We start from the raw sequence: 18597 nt of genomic DNA, 5'->3' as shown, positions 1-18597 counted from the left end.
CAGCCTCGCGGCGCAGGGCTTTGCCAAGGAGCCGGGGGGCGGCGCTGGGAAGGAGCCAAGCAGCGCGGGGAACTCTCTTCCCCCGCCCCCGCTGGAAGGATCTTTCTGCAGCGTGCCCGGGGCTGCAGGGGCGGCAAGCGCCCAGGGATGGTAAGGGAAGCGCCACCCGCGCCGGGGTGCAGGGCGGCTCCGAGACAGGGCAGAGGGAAGCCGGGCAAAGGAAGGAGGCACAAATGGATCGCGCTGTGCTCCGAGCCCGGGGGAAGCGGGAGCAGGTGTTTGGGGGGGTTAGAGGCAAGCTGCGCGTTTGAATGGAGAGATCTGTTTCCTAGGATGTGGCCTTATGTCCCCGTCAGAGCCCCCATCATCTGATGGGACTTTTCAAATTAGCCCAGTCCCCTTGGGGACTGGTCCCCTCCGGCTTGCCCTGTGCCTTCCTCTACATCACCGCAGCAAGGGGCGGGGGGGGTGAAACACCATCAGGCCAGGCCAGCACGGGACCAGCTCCCCCGCTCCTGACCCACCGCCTCAGGTGCCAGATGGCAGAGACTCGGCCCCTGGGAAATGGCCCTTGGGTCTTCCAAAAGCCGGCTAAAGCCAGGTCCAGACTAGCTCCTGGGACCGGCCAGTGGGTTAGTGTGTGGCAGCGAAAGACAGCAAGGAGGGGGGGTGCAGAGACCTCTCCGGCAAAGACCCCACCGTTCCCTCTGTGATGGATTGAGCCCGTCATCCCCGGGGGAGGGGGGACAGGAGACGGGACAGGGGTAATGGATCCATGGGGTTATTGAATCCAGTGCCAGACGGGCCCATGGGGGCCACCCTAGTCTGACCCCCCTCCTCGTATAACACAGACGGACGGCAGTGGGATGGAGGGGACCGGGCTGCGATCGGGGGCCGTGGCCGTGTGTGCGTTAGCCTGGCCACGTCCGGGCTGGGTTCTCCAGCAGGTGTGACCCACAGGGCTAGATCTGGGCCTGGGGGTGGGGGGGAGAGGCAAGGGGGTGCAGCGATGCTGCCGGAGGGGAAGGGGTTAAACGGCGGACCTCCCTCGGCTGTCCGCTGGGCGCCCTCACTGTTTAATGACTTCCTTGCTTTGCCGCTGGTACCTTCCTCCCGGAGCAGAGAGGGGGGACCCAGGGCAGATCCCCAACCCCAGCTGCCAGCTTCCCTTATTCTCAGTGGCAGCCCCCGCCCCCCAGGAATCAAGGAATTGGGCTCCCCTCCTGAAGTGCCACAGGGGGGCCGTGGCTCAGGGCAGAGTGGGGGGGGGGAGCTGAGGACATGCCCCCCCCCGCCCAAGGGAGGGGAGTCAGTGCGGTCCATCCCACTCCCCTCCCAGGGCTGGGCACAGAACCCAGGAGTCCTGATGCCCCAGTCCCCTTTGTTCGAGATCCCACTCCCCTCCCCTACAGCTTGGAGTAGACGCTCCAACAGCCCAGACTCCCAGCCCCCCCCCCCCCTCCCCCGCACCCACCCACTCTGTAAAGCAGCGGGAGGTTCAGAGCAGGACAGGGGCTGGAGGGGAAGTTTGTCCAGCTCTGAGAAAGCCAGGCTTGCCAGCTGTCATGTTCTCCTCCTCCCAAGACCGGATGAGGCAAAAAAAATGCACCAGGTACCAGTAAAAATAAAACCAACCCCAAACACCCTTTGGAGCCGAATTACTCAGCAGCCCTCCTGGGCTCTGGCCCTGGGGGCCAACTCCAAGAGCCAAAGAGAAGCTACAGACAATTTTGCACCTGACTAGTGGCTTAAAGTATTAGCCTCCCAAATTGGTCCGTGGTTGCTATTATTTATATTGGAGTGGCACCTAGAGGCTTCATACCAAGATCAGGGCCCCATGGTGCTAGGTGCTTTATGTACACATAGCAGGAGACAGCCCCTGCCCCAAAGAGCTTACCGTCTATATATACAAGGGAAACCGAGGCACAGAGAGGGGCAGTGACTTCCCCAAGGTCACTAGCAAAGTCAGGACTAGAACCCAGGTCTCCCAAGACCCAGACCACTGCGCTTTCCGCTAGGCAACACTGCCTTCCCTCCAAGATTGCAGCTGTTTCCCCCTAATCCCAGCATTATTCAATGGCTGTAGCGAGGTACGGGGGAGGAGCTGGGTGTTAGATATATAACCGCTGGGAGGGGGTACAAAAGACCCCCAGGACAGCTGGGGTGACCCTGAGCCCATAAAACGGGCCAGCTGGCAAGGTAGCGGGCCACCTTCCAGATTTCCTGGGACAGCGACCTCAAACAAGGGATGATCCTGAGACAACCCGGACAGGTGGCAGCCCTGGGAAGGGGCTATAAATTCTGCTGGAGTCTGATGCCTGCTGAACAGAGCAGCAGTGAGTCCATGGCAATTCCTTCTTCTAAACACCAGAAGGAGACACAGGGGAGGCAGGAACTAGGTAGGCAGAGCTACCATGACAGTTGTCCTCGGTGGGGTGGCATCTGCTGAGATCCCAGTGCAGGACGGTATCAGGTTAGCTAACTCGATTGAGGAACAGGTTGAAGCTAAACTGAAATAAGCGACTGTTAACTTAAAATAAGAACATCCAGAGAGAGGCCTGCACTGGTCTGACTCAGGTTTAAGGAACAATTGTAGTTTACCGGCGCAGCTGCCTCAAACAGACCAGGTCTAAGATGCACACCAGCAAATCAGTGTGAATGCAAGCTACAAGCTGAGGGGGTGGATGGGGTTGTGGTTTACACCCTCACCCTGTGGGGCAGTGTAACCTAGCGGATAGGGCACCAAAGTGGGACTCAGGAGACCCGGATTAATTCCCAGCCCTGCCCATGGCCTGCTGGATGACCGTGGGCAAGTCATTTCCCCTCCCTGTGCCTCAGTTTCCCCATGTGTGAAATGGGGATAATAATCTTGCCCTCCTTTGTCAAGCGCTTTGAGATCTACAGATGAAACGTAGCCTGAATCCCCACCACAGGTCGGGCTCCCTGAGAGGACCGAGCTGCCCAGCTAAATTTTGGGGGTGGGGGGCATCCTGGCATCAGAAATATCACCCCTCCCCCACTCTACTCCAGCATCATCCCAAGGGGCCTGAGTGTAATGGAGAATCAGCCCCTCTCCCCCATCTTGACACATGCCCTTATTAGTGGCTCTAATTCCAAGGGAAATCCCAGGGGATTCCACGGGGGAAACCCCCTGGCGACAGCTCAGCCATGAGAATGTGGGACAGGTCTCTGTGCCAGGCCCCTGGTAGGCAGCTGCATTCCCTTCTCCAGGCTGCTGGAAATAGCTGCAGCCCTCTGCCTCTTATCACTGGCTCCTCTTTATTCTTCCCTGCCAGCAACTAATAAATCAGCTGCCAGCAAAGCCTCCCAGCAGCTGAGCTAAAAATAAAGTGGCTAGGACAGGTCACAGTGAGGTGGCTGTGGTAGGCATATTGGGACATGCTCGGAAGCAGGCTGGCATGCACAGGGCCTGCACCGGGGTCCGGCTTGGAATCCCACACGATATGTCTTGTCCTGCTGCTGCCCGGGCTGACCTGCGGTCTCCGAGGCTCAGGCTGGCACCTCCTGCCAACACTGAGCAGTGCCATCTGTTTGGCAATCTCTGAGGAGCTGCACCATGCGAGAACCCTGGGCCACGAGAGATGGGGAGCTGCTGGCAGCTGGGGAGCAGAGGATGGGGCACAAGATATTAGGGTGCTGCTGGCAGGCATGAGGAGCCGTGGATGGGCACAGAGCGAGAGTGTTAGAGGAGCCGTGTTCCCTGGGAGCCACAGAAGATCCCCAGCACAGGGCAATAATTGATTAATGAGCCAGCAACAGCCAGGGCATAACAGGAATCTTTGTCACTCTGAGCCAGTCCCTCGGCTCCGATGGATGCTGGATTGATCTCACCTATAGATCGCCAGGATCTGGACGCGGTAGGGTGGTCAGTGACTTCTCAGCCATCAGAAGAGCAGTCCTCAGGGAACAGGCCCATGCTCCGAAAACCACTCTAGGGTCTGGAGCCTTTTGTCCTTAGAGCACCCATTCCCATCCAGGTTAGCAGTGGCTGGAGGATGAACCCATCGGGCGGGCCGCATGAGAGGAGTTTGGTGGGTCTCAGACCTGTGCCCAGGTGCCTGAAGTATCCCTCAGGGTAGGAAAGAGACAAGCCAGGGCTGAGATGGACCCATACCAGAGCAGGGTCTGGCCTTAGCCTGGCCCTGTGGTTCTCTCTGGCACTCCAGTCCCTAGCCCAGGGTTGCTCAGCCTTGGGGACGCCAAGTTCCCCACCAGTTCCCACCTCACCAAAGCCACCACCAGCCCCTGTTCCCGTCAGTCCCAGAGGGCTGGTCCCGGGCACAGAGCTCTGCCACAGGGCGCTCATGCTCTGACCCCGTACCCAACAGGAGCGTTGACTGCCTGGGGGCCAGCTTATGACTCAGTGGTTGGTACCCTCTGCAGAGGGCCCAATCGAATGGGCTTTGGGGACTTTTGCCCCTTTGTGGCAGGTAGAAAAATAGCAGCTATCTAACACACTGGTCTCTTTTGGTCCATTCACAGATTCCTGGAAACAGAGGCCAGATCTTCAGGCCACTGGCTGTTCTGTCACATCCCAGGGGTGGGAGCGAGAGACTGACGCACACCATGTAAAGTACAGCTCGCCCCGCACACGTGTGTCTACACATTGCTCTGCAAGCACCAGGGTGGGCTGGAATTCGCCCACGCGCATCCACCCAAGACGACACTGATACTATGCAAGAGAGGCAGTATCCTTAGATGTTGCTGGCTGCCAGGGAGTGAAAAGCGCTCGGGGGGACTCTTACCCTGTAACAGCCGTGGCTAAAGCCTAATCTGCACCCCAGAGAGCACCTGCGTTCGGAGGCACGGCCCGGAAGAGCTTGGCGGCTCCGTATTAAACTTCCACCCACCCCAGCAACGGATTGTCCTTAAGAGCTGAATTCAACTACAGGAGCACTTCTCCCATCTGGGGAGGTGACGGCCACCAAATTGAGCTGGCCAATGAGATGCAAGCTAGAGTTGTTACCTCGTCAGAACCAATCCTGATTGGCCGATCAGAGATTCACAGGTGCCTGTTCACGCCTGTGAATCTGGCCCACCTCTGGGGCTAGTGGAACCAGAGGAGCCTTCCCTATTGAGTCTCAGCAGCACAAGCCACGAGGGAGTTAACTGCTGCTCTGCAAAGAAGGAATAAAGTTCCCTGAGCCAGAAGAAGTTGGTTCTCGTTAAATCCAGAGCAGAAGCCGGGCAGCTCCAGTTTAGTGGAGTCTCCATCCAAGCAGCAAAACATGCTCAGGGTCTCCGAGCCCTGCCACAGTCTAGGAGGAGCTTGGCTTCCCGGGAACGAGCTGGATTCAGCCTCCTGGATCCCGGCTGCTCACGTCTCTGTAAGGCTGGGCAGATTCCGGGTGGGAATACCCAAGCCTCCGATATGAATGCCACTTTTCGCATGAAGGACAGTGAGCTGCTTGAGCCGGGGTCGCCCGCCGTGGGCAACCAGAGCCGTGGGCAGCCCTGGGAGGAGGTAGAGGTCTCGCCTGGTGGTGGAGCCAACGCCAGTCTGCCTAGCGAGGAGGTCTTCCTGCTGCCCACGTTCTCCACCGCCGCCAAGGTCCGGGTGGCCATCACCTTCTTCCTCTTCCTCTCCTCGGCCTGCTTCAACATCGCCGTGCTGTGGACCGTCACCCAGAAGTACCGCAAGAGGCCGCATGTCCGCATCCTCATTGTTAACCTGGCTGCGGCCGATCTGCTGGTGACCTTTGTGGTGATGCCCTTGGACGCAGCCTGGAACATCACAGTGCAGTGGTATGCGGGTGACCTGGCCTGCCGGGCCCTCATGTTCCTCAAGCTGGTGGCCATGTATGCCTCAGCCTTCATCACTGTGGTGATCAGCCTGGACCGCCAGGCAGCCATCTTGCACCCACTGAGCATGGGTGATGCCAAGAAGAAGAACAAGGCCATGCTGTGCGTGGCCTGGGCCCTGAGCGTGCTTCTGGCACTACCTCAGGTAAGTCATCATGGCAATGGTGCAGGTAGGGAGGGACTGTGGAATGGACCCCTGGGCAGGCTTCCCATGGCACAGCCTCCTTTTGCCATGGCATTTCTGATACTGCCAGGGTCTAGTTTAGGTAGAACAGGCCTCTGATGCACTGTGGTGTGGGGGTAATAGACTGGATGGGCCAATGACCTGATGTAGTATGAGCAGGATACAGGGGTACTAAACTAGATGGACCAGCTATAGGGATACAAGACGAGACAGGCCAATGGTTTGATGCTGTACAGCCAGGACACCAGCCTGCGGGCAATGGATCTGGGATGGGCAGAGGATGAGCTAGATGGACCAGTTGCCAGATACAGCATGGACTGGAAGTGGCCTAGATAGATGGATCTGGTATGGGTCAGAAGCAGGGATGCTGGAGCACTGGAACAATGGGTAGGAATACAAGGCTGGATGGCCAGTGCTGTGTCCATGGTGTAGCTCCTGTGGGGGTGCCGAGATCTAACTGTTTCTACGGGGTGGGGTGTCTCTTCCAGATGTTTGTCTTCCACGCAGTGAGCCGCTCCCAGCCCATCTACTTCATCCAGTGCGCCACGGTGGGCAGCTTCCAAGCCCACTGGCAGGAGACCCTCTACAACATGTTCACCTTCTCCTGCCTCTTCCTGCTGCCGTTGCTCATCATGGTGCTGTGCTACTCCCGCATCCTCATCGAGATCTCTGGCAAGATGAAGAGAGCTTGCGGTGAGCCCGGCCCGCCTCTTGCATCCCCCGGCCCTCGCCCGTGAGCTCCCAGAGTGCATGGACCCCACCCCTCCCATTCACTGCAGCAGGGGGTCTGCATGGGGGGACCAGTCTGTGTGGGGTGTGTGAGAGCATGTGTATGTGGAAGCGCATGCGTGTGTGTGGGAGCAAGTGCGTGTGTGTGTATATGTGGGAATGCATGCCTGTGAGCACGCATGTATGTGGGAGCACATGCATGTACATGTATGAGCATCTGTATGTAAGCATATGCATGCAGGTGTGTACATGGGAGCATGTGTGTGTACGTGGAAGCGTGTACATAGGTGCGAGCGTGTGCATACATTTGTATCTCCTTTGCCTTTCTCTCTGCATCCTTCTTGCCTTGATTTTTTTTCTCCATCCTCTCTGCCTTTTTTTCTCTTTCTCCTGAATCTCTCGCTCTTCCTCTCAACCAGCACTCTTTTCCCTCCTCTTTCCCCCATTTCTCTCCCACTCTGTCACCTTCCTTCCTTGGTCTCTCTCTCTCCTCCTCTTCTTCCTCTGTGTCTCTTCTCTCTCTTCATACCTCTACCTATCCATCCATCCCCACACATATCTTTCCATCCATCTTCCTCCTCTGCCTCTCCTGAGGGGAAAATCAATCCCAGCCCCTAGCTGCAGAGAACCGTCCGCTTCTTGTCCCCCCCGCACTCCGGCTGTGGCAGGCCCTGGCTTGGTGCCACGTGCAGAACACCCCGCCTCCCCCTGGGTGCTACCCGCTGCCATGTCTGGTTTGCCACGGCCCATTAACCCAGGCAGCCAGCAACCAGTCCCCAGCTGCCCTCCACCATGGGCATTTCTTCAGCTCTGGAAGGCTGCGGGGACCTGTGCCAATGCTCACATACACTGGCTTGAAACATGGGGACCCTCACTCTTTTTTTCCCCTGTCTTTCAAATTCTGTTTCCCCTCCTCCCTCTGCTCAGTTTCTTTCTTGTTCTCAGTCTCCTGCTCTCCCTTTCCTCATGCTCCTCCAAGCACTCTGCTTCACCCTGCAGAATTTCCCTCTCCCCTCCCTCTGTCTCCCCTCTCATTATTCTCCCCCTTCTGCCCTGCAGTCTCCTCCAAGGAGGTCCACCTCCGCCGCTCCTACAACAACATCCCCAGGGCCAGGATGCGCACCCTGAAGATGTCCATTGTCATCGTGCTGACCTTCGTCCTGTGCTGGACCCCCTACTACCTCCTGGGCCTCTGGTACTGGTTCTCCCCGGAGATGCTGAGCCGGAAGAAGGTGCCTCCATCCCTCAGCCACATCCTCTTCCTCTTCGGCCTCTTCAACGCGTGCCTAGACCCCCTCATCTACGGCCTCTTCACCATGCACTTCCACAGGGAGATCCGGTGCGTCTGCCGCTGCACCCACCGCAGGAAGGAGCAGGCCTCCGCGCTGATTAGCTCCTTCCGGGCCTCCACCACGGCTGCACCCATCAGGAGTGCCGGGGAGGACCAGGGGGGCACGGGCAAGTACGAACTGGAGGTGACGGCTAACATGGCCCTGCCTGCTGGGAGGTGCGAATTGTGCAGGAAGAAGATAGTGGAGAGTTTCATATGAGTGGACCTTTGCCACGCCTGGACTCACCTCCGCTTCCCAGCAAGGGGGAGAGCCCGATGGGAACCCCATAATGTGTCCAGTGGGGGCTACTGGGCAGTTGTTCCTTCACTCAAGCACCCACCAATAAATCCAAATTATTTTCTCAGCCAGTGGCTTCTCCTTGATCTCCTCCCTTTGTGCCCATCCGTCTCTCACTACCCAGAGCTGCGCCAGGCTGCACACTCCCTAGCTGGCATGGGCGGAGGTGGACGCAGAGAGCAGGCTGCCATGGGCCTCGGCTGTTTGGAAAGGTCGCCACTAAAAGTCTGCTAGCAGTATGGCCTAGTGGACAGAGCCCTAACTCAGGAGAGCCAGGGTTTATTCCCAGCTAGGCTGCTGGGTGACCTTGAGCAAGTCACTTTGCCCTCTCTGTGCCTCAGTTTCTCCATCTGTGAAATGGGGAGAAGGATCCTGACCTCCTTTGGAAAGTACTTTCAGATCTACTGAAGACAAGAGCTAGGGAGTATTGTTATTTTCCAGATCCACCTCCCCACTCAAACACGCACGAAGGAACCTGGGCTCCTGTTCTCCAGAGGGGATCCCCAAGTTTGCACTTCCATGATACTGTCCCCCACCAAATACATCAGTTGGTCCCTGAGTGCAGAAAGCCTCTGCTCCCCCAACAGAAACAGGGAAGGTGGGTTTGGGTCTTGATACTTTTCCAAGGGGTTCCCCCACCCAATAACTCCCGTCAGTCAGTGTGAACTAGTGGTCAGGAGGACGACAAGACTCCTGGGTTCTAGACACCCTTAGTGACAGAGATGGATGTCTACACTGCAATTTTATAGCCCCGCGAGCCCAAGTCAGCTGACCCGCGCAAGCTGTGGCATGCATCTTTCACTGTAGTGTAGACGTACCCTGGCTGTGCGGCCTCGGTCTTTTCCCATCCTTAAGTCTAATGCAGCAGGAAACTGATGGGCGCTCATGGTAGAAAAGAAACTGTTTGCCCCAGGCAGAGCAACCCAGCAACTGACAGGCAGGATAGTCTAGTGGTTAAGGCACAAGTCTAGGATTCATATCCTTGTTCTGCCACAGACTTCCTGTGTGTGCTTGTGCAGCTCACTTAGCCCTTCTGTACATAGGAACTAATAGTCCTAGCCTACCTCCCAGGAGGGTTGTGAAAAGACACATATTGAAGGTTTTTAGATGTTATAGTGATAGAAGCCAGATAAGGACCTTAGATAGAACCTATAAGTCTCCATGTCCTAGAGGTTGGGCTTTTCTTTTTTGGGGTTTCTTAATTTAATTTTTGGAGGGTTATTTTTTTTTAGCAATTTTTGAGCTCTACGTAGATTTTTCAGGGTTCTCGCTCTGTAGGTATATAAAGTACTGTTTCAAAGAGCATTAAATTAAAGCAAATCAGACCCTTTAGTGCACACCAGCAAGATCGCCACCAATTAATTCATAACACGTTAGTGTGCCTTGGAAATCACACTTGCTGTAGTCCACACTACGGCTCTGTTAGACAAGTCCTTGATACAAGCCAGGGAGCAGGGATGTTACCTGTACAAACTGCATTGGACAAGGGGTGCAGACAATACTGAAAACCATTTCCAGTGTTTACCATATAAACATCAATTTTGATTGTATTGGGGGTGCTTATTGGTTAAAATCTAAAACCATATGCTCTACCCATAGGCTGGACCAAAGACTAAGCTCTGCTTGAGAACGAAACCCAGGCCACTGGAACACACAGTCTCCCTTACAGATTCAGGCAGATGTCAAGGGAAGAGGACTTTAAAAAAAAAAAAAAAAAGCAGACTTTTATTCAGTATTTATGGGCAACATTTCTCCTTCCAAATGAGAGTCCCCTACAGCACCACTGGATGAGTTCTCTCATTTGAGGTGTCGGAGGTCAAAAGAAGATTCAGAGTCTTATGCTAGCTTAAACACAAATCAAGAACTTTAAGATACTGTTAAAAATATGACCAAAAACTCATAGGTAAAAATACAGCACAATTAAAAACCCAGAAAGAGATTGAGGCAGGAGTCTGCACATCCAGCTTACGAGAGACTTCCTGCTTCCAGAGCTGTGCAGGGAGAATTTACACCTAGGAACCATCAAAAGGAAATGGAGAAATGTGAGATCAGCGTCGTCTCCTGTCCGGACTCCTGCTCCGCCTACGCCCGCCCCTGGAAGACAGACAGGGACAGAGTTATATATATGCTAGCCTGAGCTAACATCTCGAAAGATTTGAAAGCTATCGACGACTTCTATGCACAAGGACCACGTTCCTTGCCAAAGAAATGCAGCGCAACAGGAAAATATTCTCTTAAAACTCATGAACAGATCTCAGTGCGCTTCACTAACGCTAGGTATGTCGGGTCCCTGTTTTACAGAATCTGAGGCACAGAGCCATTAAACAACTTGCCCAAAGTTACATGCGTCAATGACTGGGTCCCGACTAGTAAGATCTCTTGACTGCTAACCTCCTGCTCAGACCATTAAATAACTGAAGAACACAATCCAACAGCATTCCCAACTGGCAAGAATTATTCATGATCCACTAGAAATTTAGCCCAGGGTTAACATTCCTGCTCTTGAACTTCTCATGATCTCAAGAGGTCAGGCCTTCAGTTTCACCCCCTCAGCAGAAACATCAGCATCCTAAACCACAAAAGAGCTCTAAAGCATCGTTTTACTACAGGGTGTTTTCCAGAGAGCTGTTCCTGAAAGCAGGCAGCACAGACTTGGTGACATTTTCTGCCCTGCTTCAGGCAGTTCCTTTGTCTGTAGGACAAAGACCATTTTCCTCTGGGAGTTCCCAGCATCTCTGGATGAAAAGCACAGAGGCTAAGGTGAAAGCCCCTAGAACATGCACATGGACTGAATGCAGGAACTCAAGAGTTTTACGCAGCAGCTCCAGGTAAAAGAGGGAGAGAGTCACTCCAAGGGAAAGAATTTCCAGTTGGTCTAACTTAAAATCCTGTTCATTATTCAGTGGTTTCAGGGCTCTCAATCCATCACGTTCCACCAACACTAGAAAGTAAGTGTTCTCCACACTGCTGTGGAGGGTCTCCCTTTGTGAGAGAGCATGAGGCTAGCTCAGACTCCATGACTCACTCAATCCTCAATATCTCTGATGAGATGCCAAGCTGAGGACCAACCTGGTGTCAGCTGGGATGCAGCCCTCAACACTGGCAGCATCTTACCTTCTCTTTCCTTTTGGAGGCCCCCTGACAAAGCACCAGTCCACGCTGATCGGCTGCCCCATCAGATCCTGTCCGTTAAGACCTTCCATCGCTGCCTGGGCTTCTTTGTACGTTTCGTATTCTACTAGTGTGTATCCCTGTGGGGTGCAAGGAGACAATCCTCAGCCAGTGAGTGGCCCAGTGGGGGAGTTTAGCGAACACGCCAGAGACTGGGCCAGCCTTGAGAGCAGATCACAGAAACCACTGAGAGCCGCCAGGACACTAGGCTCCACTGCTGGCATCAAGAATGCTGCCAACAATGGCAGGAGAAATACTGACTTGGCAGTAAGTGGAGTAAATAGAGTGCGCCCTACCATAAATAGAGATTTTCAATTAAACACACACACACACAAGCTGCCTGAACTCGTGCCTTGAACTGTTAGTTTTAACAGGATTTAATAGAGAAGGGGGCATTAACTATTACACTGATATGTTCCCTGCCCCTTCGCCTCCCCGGCGAGCTCAAAGCACATTAGTTAAGACTAAGCAGATTCATTTGCCTCACAGGCCTTTGTTAGCAGTATTCTCAATTTAGAGACAGAGGCCCAGAGAGCTGAAGTGACCTACCCCAGATCACACAGCAATTCAGTGTCCAGGCTGGATTCAAGAATCCCATCTCCAGTCCCTTCCTGCTCTAACCAATAGATTACACTGCCCCCCTCAAAGCTGGGAACACAACCCCAGAGCTCCTGGCTCCCAGCCCTGTGCTCAGTTTCTTTTCCTCTCCCAACTGCACGGGGGCAATTTCATCGGCATAGCTCTCTAGCTTACCTGGTCCCCATTACCACAGTATCTGAGCACCATGCAATCTGTAAGGTATTTATCCTCACACTTCCCTCCCCCGACCCCAAGGAAGGGCAGTGTTGCTATCCCCATTATGCAGATGAAGCACAAAGACACTAAGGCTCACATCCTCAAAGGTGTTCTGGTACCTTCCACCTATTGAAACCAATGGGAGTTAAGAGCCTACATACTTTTGTGGATCTGAGCCAAGGTCACATACCAAGTCTGCAGCAGAGCAGGAAATTGAGCCAAAGGGGAATGCCCTAACCACTAGACCATCCACCCCGTCCTACCTTCAGGTAGCCCGTTCGTCTGTCTAGATTCAAGTGGATGTTCTTTATCTCGCCATACTCTGCAAACTTGTCATGAATATCCTCTTCAGTGGCCTCCTCATGAACTCCGGTGACAAAGAGAATCCAGCCCTCCACCGCTGTAGCCACGGCATGCAAGGAAAAACAATGCTCGTTACACAGAAGGCAAGACGCGCTCCTCTGCTTGGTACGCAAACCCCACTGCCCACACACAACGCCTGCATCTACACACGCAGGATGGAAAGGGATCCTCCCACTGCTTAGCTTGGAACCCATTGGCAGCAGGGGGCTAAGTGAAAACGGATGCGGAATGGATGGAGGACTGAATCTAGCACTGGTAAAAAGGCAGCTTGACAGCCCTGGAGACAGTCGCTCTGTTATCCACACAATGTGGATGGTCTGGGCACAGTGTACATGTCATTATAATGATAATCCCTAGCTCGTATATGTTGCTTTTCATCGGTCGATCTCAAAAAATTTTTACGGACGAGGAAACTGAAATGCAAAGAGTTGAAGTGACTTGCCCAAGGTCATCTCACAGACCAGTGGCAGAGCTGGGAAACGGAACCTAGGGCTCCTGAATCCCAGTCCAGTGCTCTATCCACTACACCTCATGATCTCTCAGAATAGAATTGGTTTCCCCCCATCTTTAAAGCAACCCCACGCGGCCAAGGCTGGGTGTCCACACATGCTAAACCAAACATCTCTAGCAGATACTCACATCTCTGAGGCCCAGGTTCATCCCCATCTTGTTCCACGCTGTCATAGTCCTCACGTACTCTGGCCCTCGAACCTTCCTCTGGGCACATGATGGGGGGAGACAAAGATTGTTTGAGATGACTTGAAACATTATGCTAGTGCTTAGGGACCAGCCAAGAATGCAGCCCCATTGTGCTAAGCACTGTACACACAGTGGCAGACCATTCCTGTCCTGAAGGGTTTCCGGTCTAAATACTCTTAAACATGTATTCTAGCTGTTCTAAGCACTCCTGGGCACACACATACGTCCCTGCATTTAAGCTTTACAGCACATAAAATACTGTAGAGAGACACAAGCCTAGTAGTTAAAACAGTGATAAGCATCAGATTCCTGGTGACCTTGGTCAAGTTGTGTCACCCATGTATATAAGCTGGAGGGGTCTATTTTACAGACTGGGGAAACTGAGGCAAAGGGAGGTGAAGTGACTTGCCAAAGGACAGAGCAAGTCAGTGACAGAATCCCGGATGGAACCCCGGAGTCCCGATTCCCATCCTAAAACACACTCCTGCGGCATAAGCCATTGGGCAGTTTCTGTTTAGAAGCAGCCAGATGACTCCAGTAAGTAGCCAGACCATTCCAGTTAGCTACATGGCACAGGAGACCCCTCGTGATTCACATACAGGGTAACTCCATCATTCACGACAAGATTATCACCTGAACCAAATCCTCGGCCTTTCCTCTTCTTTGCTTTCTCCTTCAGTTTGTGGATGCTTTCTGCAGAGAAGTTCAATGTGTTAATTTCAACTGGAGGGAAGTCTGAAGCAGGCCATTTGGGGTAGAAGGGAAGGGGGGGCAACGTTATCGGATCAGAACGAGGCTCGACCTAGATGGTGCAGGCCTCAGAACAACCCCAGGGCAGGGAGGAACTCAGGGTCAAAGCCGGGCGAGCCGGGCACAGGGGGAGGCCGGGTCAGAACCTGGCGGGGGCGGGGACCGGACTCGGGGGGCGGGACCGGGCGAGCCGGGCACAGAGGGAGGCCGGGTCAGAACCGCACTAAGCCCGGTTCGGGGGGGGGGGTCAGAGCCGGGGGGGGCAGCAATTCTGGGCTCCGACCCCATCTGGCTGCGGGGAAGACGGGCCAGAACCAGCCCGGTCCGGGGCTCCGGAACCGGACAAGGCCCAGCGGGGAGGAGGGGGCCGTAGGGCGGGGCTCGCCTCGGGCCCCACTTACCGTCCCCATCCTCGTCCATGGCGAAGTCCTCGCCCCCCGCCTCGTGAAGATCCAGCACGTCCGCCATCTTGCCGCTGTGCGCCTGGCTGCGCCGCGGCTGCTGCTGAGGAGGGGACGGGCAGCTTGCCGGGTCGGGACCGCGCTGCACGCCGGGAAGCGGGGCGGAAGTACCTCTCCAATCCTCTGTGAATAGCGCGGGCGCCGCCATCTTGGGAAGGGCAAGCGTTTTTCCTCGCTGGCGGCCACCATCTTGACAGAGTCACGTGCCCTCGCCCCAGTGCGCTGATGGCCGCCATCTTGAGAAGGTCAATATTGCCTAGTACTTCTGCGGTCGCCCTCTTGGGGAGGGCAGGCGGCAGGTTCCCCCCACCTCCAGTTGCAGCCAGCTGCTTTCTCAGAGCAACCAGCCAATTCCCTCCTCCTCAGCTGGGCCTTGGGATTCTCCTCCCTGCCCCATGAGACTATGTCCTTCCTTCTCCCCCACTCCACTCCTCCCACCGACCCCCACTGGGGTTACCACCTTTGATGAAGTGAGCTGTAGCTCACGAAAGCTCATGCTCAAATAAATTGGTTAGTCTCTAAGGTGCCACAAGTCCTCCTTTTCTTTTTGCGAATACAGACTAACACGGCTGTTCCTCTGACACCTTTGAAATGTTAACTCCCTCGCCCCCCCTCCACCCCGGCAAGCCCGCCACACCCCCTCGCACGCGCCCCCCAACATCACTTATAGTAGCTAGCAAGATAACACATTTTGCTAAGATTGATAGCATCCCCCTCTCCTCACACACGCGTGACTCTCTCACACGTGTGTGCGGGGACGGGCAGACAGCTGCTGTATTTTCACCAGTTGTGATCGGCTGTCGCTTAGCTGGGGAAGTGGGAAAAGGGCCGTGTCTTTAGCTGGACACCCCACCTTTTAACAGTGGATAATTATCCCTCTGTATTGTGATAATGCAAATCTTTAGACGCACTTAAAGAAACGGGCAGATTAAATTTTTTTTCTGGCAACTGACAACTCCATAAAAAAACCCAGCCAGGCTGGTCAAATACCAGCCAGGTGGTAACCCTACCCCCCGTGCTGCGTCCTGCACCCCATCCCCCCTTCGGGGGCTCGGGATCCCCCCCTCACTCCTGAGGCTGGGCCCTAGGTTTCCACACACACTTCTGGCCCTGGGACTTGGGTCACTCTTCCCACCCTCCTGGCTTGACATTGATACTCCCTCCCCAGTGGGGTAGCACCTGGGGGGGGGATAGTGGTGGGAGACACTAACTTCCTATCCCCACATTATTTATATTCCCCAACCATCTGCATCACATAAAGCACATAGCTCCAGCCTGCTTGGCGGATCTCCAGGCACTTTTCCAGTGTTGCCATCCTCACCTGATTACAAAGCAGTAGCTAGGCCCCCAACAAATCATGAAACTGCCTTAAAAACTAATTGCTAAGATGCTGCACTAATTCAATCTGCCTTACACATCAGGAGAGGGGTTTTTTAAAATTATAAATGTGGGCATTCTTTTTATTTGCCTTTTTGAGCCGGGGGGAGCAGGGGAGGTCACATTTTCAAGTTTCCTTCTGTAGCCATGTGTGCTAGAAACTTACTTTTTAGAGTGTGATTTTTTTTGTTTGTTTTTAAATGAAAGCGGAGATTGTCCCCTGGTCACATGACTCCAGGAGGTGGGACTTTGAGAAAAAGCATCAACTTAAAACAAAAATTGCAATAAAATCATTGGTGGGGCAAGGGGCACCCGACACTAAATTCACATCCCCTCCCTCCACCAAATAAATACAAACAGAGGGAGAATCCCTAAAATAGCAGCTCAGATACAGAGGTCTCCCCACCATCCACAGATCAAGGACAGTCAAGGCAACATCAGGACAAGCTTCCCCAATGCACTACTTCACCATAACATGCATCCCCCGTTCCCTGGAGCAGTGACTCTCAGCCTTTCCAGACGACTGTACCCCTTTCAGGAGTCTGATTTGTCTTGCACACTCCCAAGTTTCACCTTACTTAAAAATGACTTGCTTACAAAATCAGACATAAAAACACAAAAGTGTCACAGCTCACTAGTACTGAAAAATTGCCGACTTCCTCAATTTTTTACCACTTAATTATAAAATAAATCAATCGGAATACAAATACCGGACCCTCGCTAGAATGAGGGATTTGGGATCCATGCGTGGTACCGTGTTAAAATGAACTGCCATTAATTAAATTTGGGATCCATGGCTGCGACCACGTTATATGCAAATTCGTGCTATATAGACACACGTTCTAGCGAGGGTGCGTTGTATTGTACTTACATTTCAGTGTGTAGTATATACAGCTGTATAAACAAGTCATCGTCTGCATGAAATTTTAGTTTGTACTGACTTTGCCAATGCTTTTTATGTAGATGAGTTGATGTATGCCCTACAAGACCTCTACGTACCCCTGGCTGAGAACCACTGGCCTGGAGGATCCCTCTCTGATCAAGTCCAATCTCCCCCAGCCATTCACTGCATGGGCAGAGGTAACAACTAAGTGCTAATTGCAGTAGAGTTTTGCTGATAGGGACACCATTTTCGGGGGAAACTAGGATGAGACCCCCCCAACTGATTCCACAGAAGCCAGCAAACAGCCATCCAATGACATCACTACTGCCATTCACTAAATTCAAACCAGCCATTTACAGGTGAAGCAAACTTCACCCACTATTGTACATTAGCCCAGTTTCATGTCTCAACTCTTGTCTGAAACGGCCACGTATGGAGATCTCCTCTGATCCCTAACACAGGGGACTGCCAAGTTGCAATCGTTTCTCAAACAGCTCACAAAGGCCAAGTGGTTTTGGACAGCTTCTGCTCGACGTGCAGCAGATGCTGTGTCTGCCAGTGGGATGAGCCTTGTCCCCTTTTTCCAGATTAAAAACAAAGCCTCATTAGGGAATCAAACGCTGCCACTTCACCTATTTTAAAGAGTGGAGGTTTACCATATGTCTCACTTGGAGCGGCTTGTCACCTGCCTTTTCAGCAGGCAGGCACGTTGTGACAGATTTAATAATTTTATTAAGATAATGTTGAAGTGAAAAGAAAACAGTACAGAGTTTAGGCATAGAAGTTTCTGGTTATCAGGGAATAAGGTACTTTACCTCCTTCCCACCCCCAAGTAAGTGCAGCATAAAACTGCTTTGTTCAAGTTTTTCTAAATAAGTTATCCCCAAAGGCCGTGGACTTGAAATGATGCAGCCACAGCACGAAGCAACAAGCAGAAAGTAACAGCCGATGAGACTGGGAGAGAGAACACATACTTGGAAACTAAACCAAGGTAATGTTTCCAGCATCTGGTATAGATACTCCCAGCCCACGCTATAGTCGCTAACTGTCTACGAAGCTCCTCTGAAGGCTAGGCCCTGCAGCTACCCTCATGAATGGAATATGCTACCCCCATATGCAGTCACAGATAAAGAAGAAACCCATTTCTCCTTATTCAATTTAGGCCAAGGAGTTGCTTTCTTTTAAGCTTCCTCCCTCAGCCAAAGCTTCTTGCCTGCTCTCCCTTTACACTGCATGTGGCAGGAGACAGGGCATTGCATGAGCAGTTAGGAGATCTGAATTCTCTTAGATCCATCCCTTAACGCCTCCATGCCTCAGTTTCCCCATCTGTAAAGCTTGCGCTAATACCTGCCTAGCCCACAATGCAGGTGGTTAGTGTTTTTAAAGCACTTGGAAGATACTCAGAGTAGGAACAAGCATGACAGCCCTTACCAAGAATTATTTCTAATTCATGGAGAATGGTCAGAGCAATAGAAATACAAAAGTTAAGTTACCCTTTGCAAAATTTGGTTTTATGTACCCACTGATTAGGGTAGCTGATCCTGTTCTGGTCCATTTAAACAGAATATAGTACTGTGCAGAAAGTCCTTGTGAAGCAGGGTGAGGGGAAAGAAGAGAGGAAGTGGTCTGGAGATAGCTAGCTAACTCGCCACTCCCCAATTCTAACTGAACAATGCCAGTGAGGGCAATGCAAAGCAAACATTCTCTTTTCAGAAAGATTTACACCAAGGCTGG

At 53.2% G+C, this 18597-nt stretch overlaps 2 protein-coding genes across 2 annotated transcripts; one reads left to right on the top strand and one right to left on the bottom strand.

The window, feature by feature from the left end:
- Positions 1–40: 40 nt before the first annotated feature.
- Positions 41–8431, top strand: LOC125626021 (gonadotropin-releasing hormone II receptor-like). Its single transcript, XM_048828687.2, has 4 exons — positions 41–150; positions 4504–5968; positions 6496–6700; positions 7796–8431. Exons 2-4 carry the CDS (start codon positions 5393–5395, stop codon positions 8284–8286), a joined length of 1272 nt encoding a protein of 423 aa, XP_048684644.2. The 5' UTR covers positions 41–150; positions 4504–5392; the 3' UTR covers positions 8287–8431.
- Positions 8432–10068: 1637 nt separating this feature from the next.
- On the bottom strand, positions 10069–14698 carry RBM8A (RNA binding motif protein 8A). Its single transcript, XM_048828694.2, has 6 exons — positions 14544–14698; positions 14026–14085; positions 13333–13410; positions 12594–12730; positions 11479–11615; positions 10069–10458 (listed from the first exon to the last, which is right to left on the bottom strand). The coding sequence occupies exons 1-6, from the start codon at positions 14608–14610 to the stop codon at positions 10413–10415; spliced, it is 525 nt and encodes a 174-aa protein (XP_048684651.1). The 5' UTR covers positions 14611–14698; the 3' UTR covers positions 10069–10412.
- Positions 14699–18597: the final 3899 nt, after the last annotated feature.

The sequence above is a fragment of the Caretta caretta genome, chromosome 24 (assembly GCF_965140235.1).
Source record: "Caretta caretta isolate rCarCar2 chromosome 24, rCarCar1.hap1, whole genome shotgun sequence".
Taxonomy (NCBI): Eukaryota; Metazoa; Chordata; order Testudines; family Cheloniidae; genus Caretta; species Caretta caretta.
This window is presented reverse-complemented; position numbering and strand designations above follow the sequence as displayed.

Excerpts from the sequence above, each read along its gene's own strand:
- LOC125626021 (XM_048828687.2), top strand. The coding sequence starts at position 5,393 with ATGAATGCCACTTTTCGCATGAAGGACAGTGAGCTGCTTGAGCCGGGG. Across the intron at positions 5,969-6,495 it reads TGCTTCTGGCACTACCTCAG|ATGTTTGTCTTCCACGCAGT; the intron begins GTAAGTCATCAT and ends TGTCTCTTCCAG. Across the intron at positions 6,701-7,795 it reads CAAGATGAAGAGAGCTTGCG|TCTCCTCCAAGGAGGTCCAC; the intron begins GTGAGCCCGGCC and ends TCTGCCCTGCAG.
- RBM8A (XM_048828694.2), bottom strand. The coding sequence starts at position 14,610 with ATGGCGGACGTGCTGGATCTTCACGAGGCGGGGGGCGAGGACTTCGCC. Across the intron at positions 13,411-14,025 it reads AGGCCGAGGATTTGGTTCAG|AGGAAGGTTCGAGGGCCAGA; the intron begins GTGATAATCTTG and ends TCATGTGCCCAG. Across the intron at positions 11,616-12,593 it reads GACGAACGGGCTACCTGAAG|GGATACACACTAGTAGAATA; the intron begins GTAGGACGGGGT and ends TGCACCCCACAG.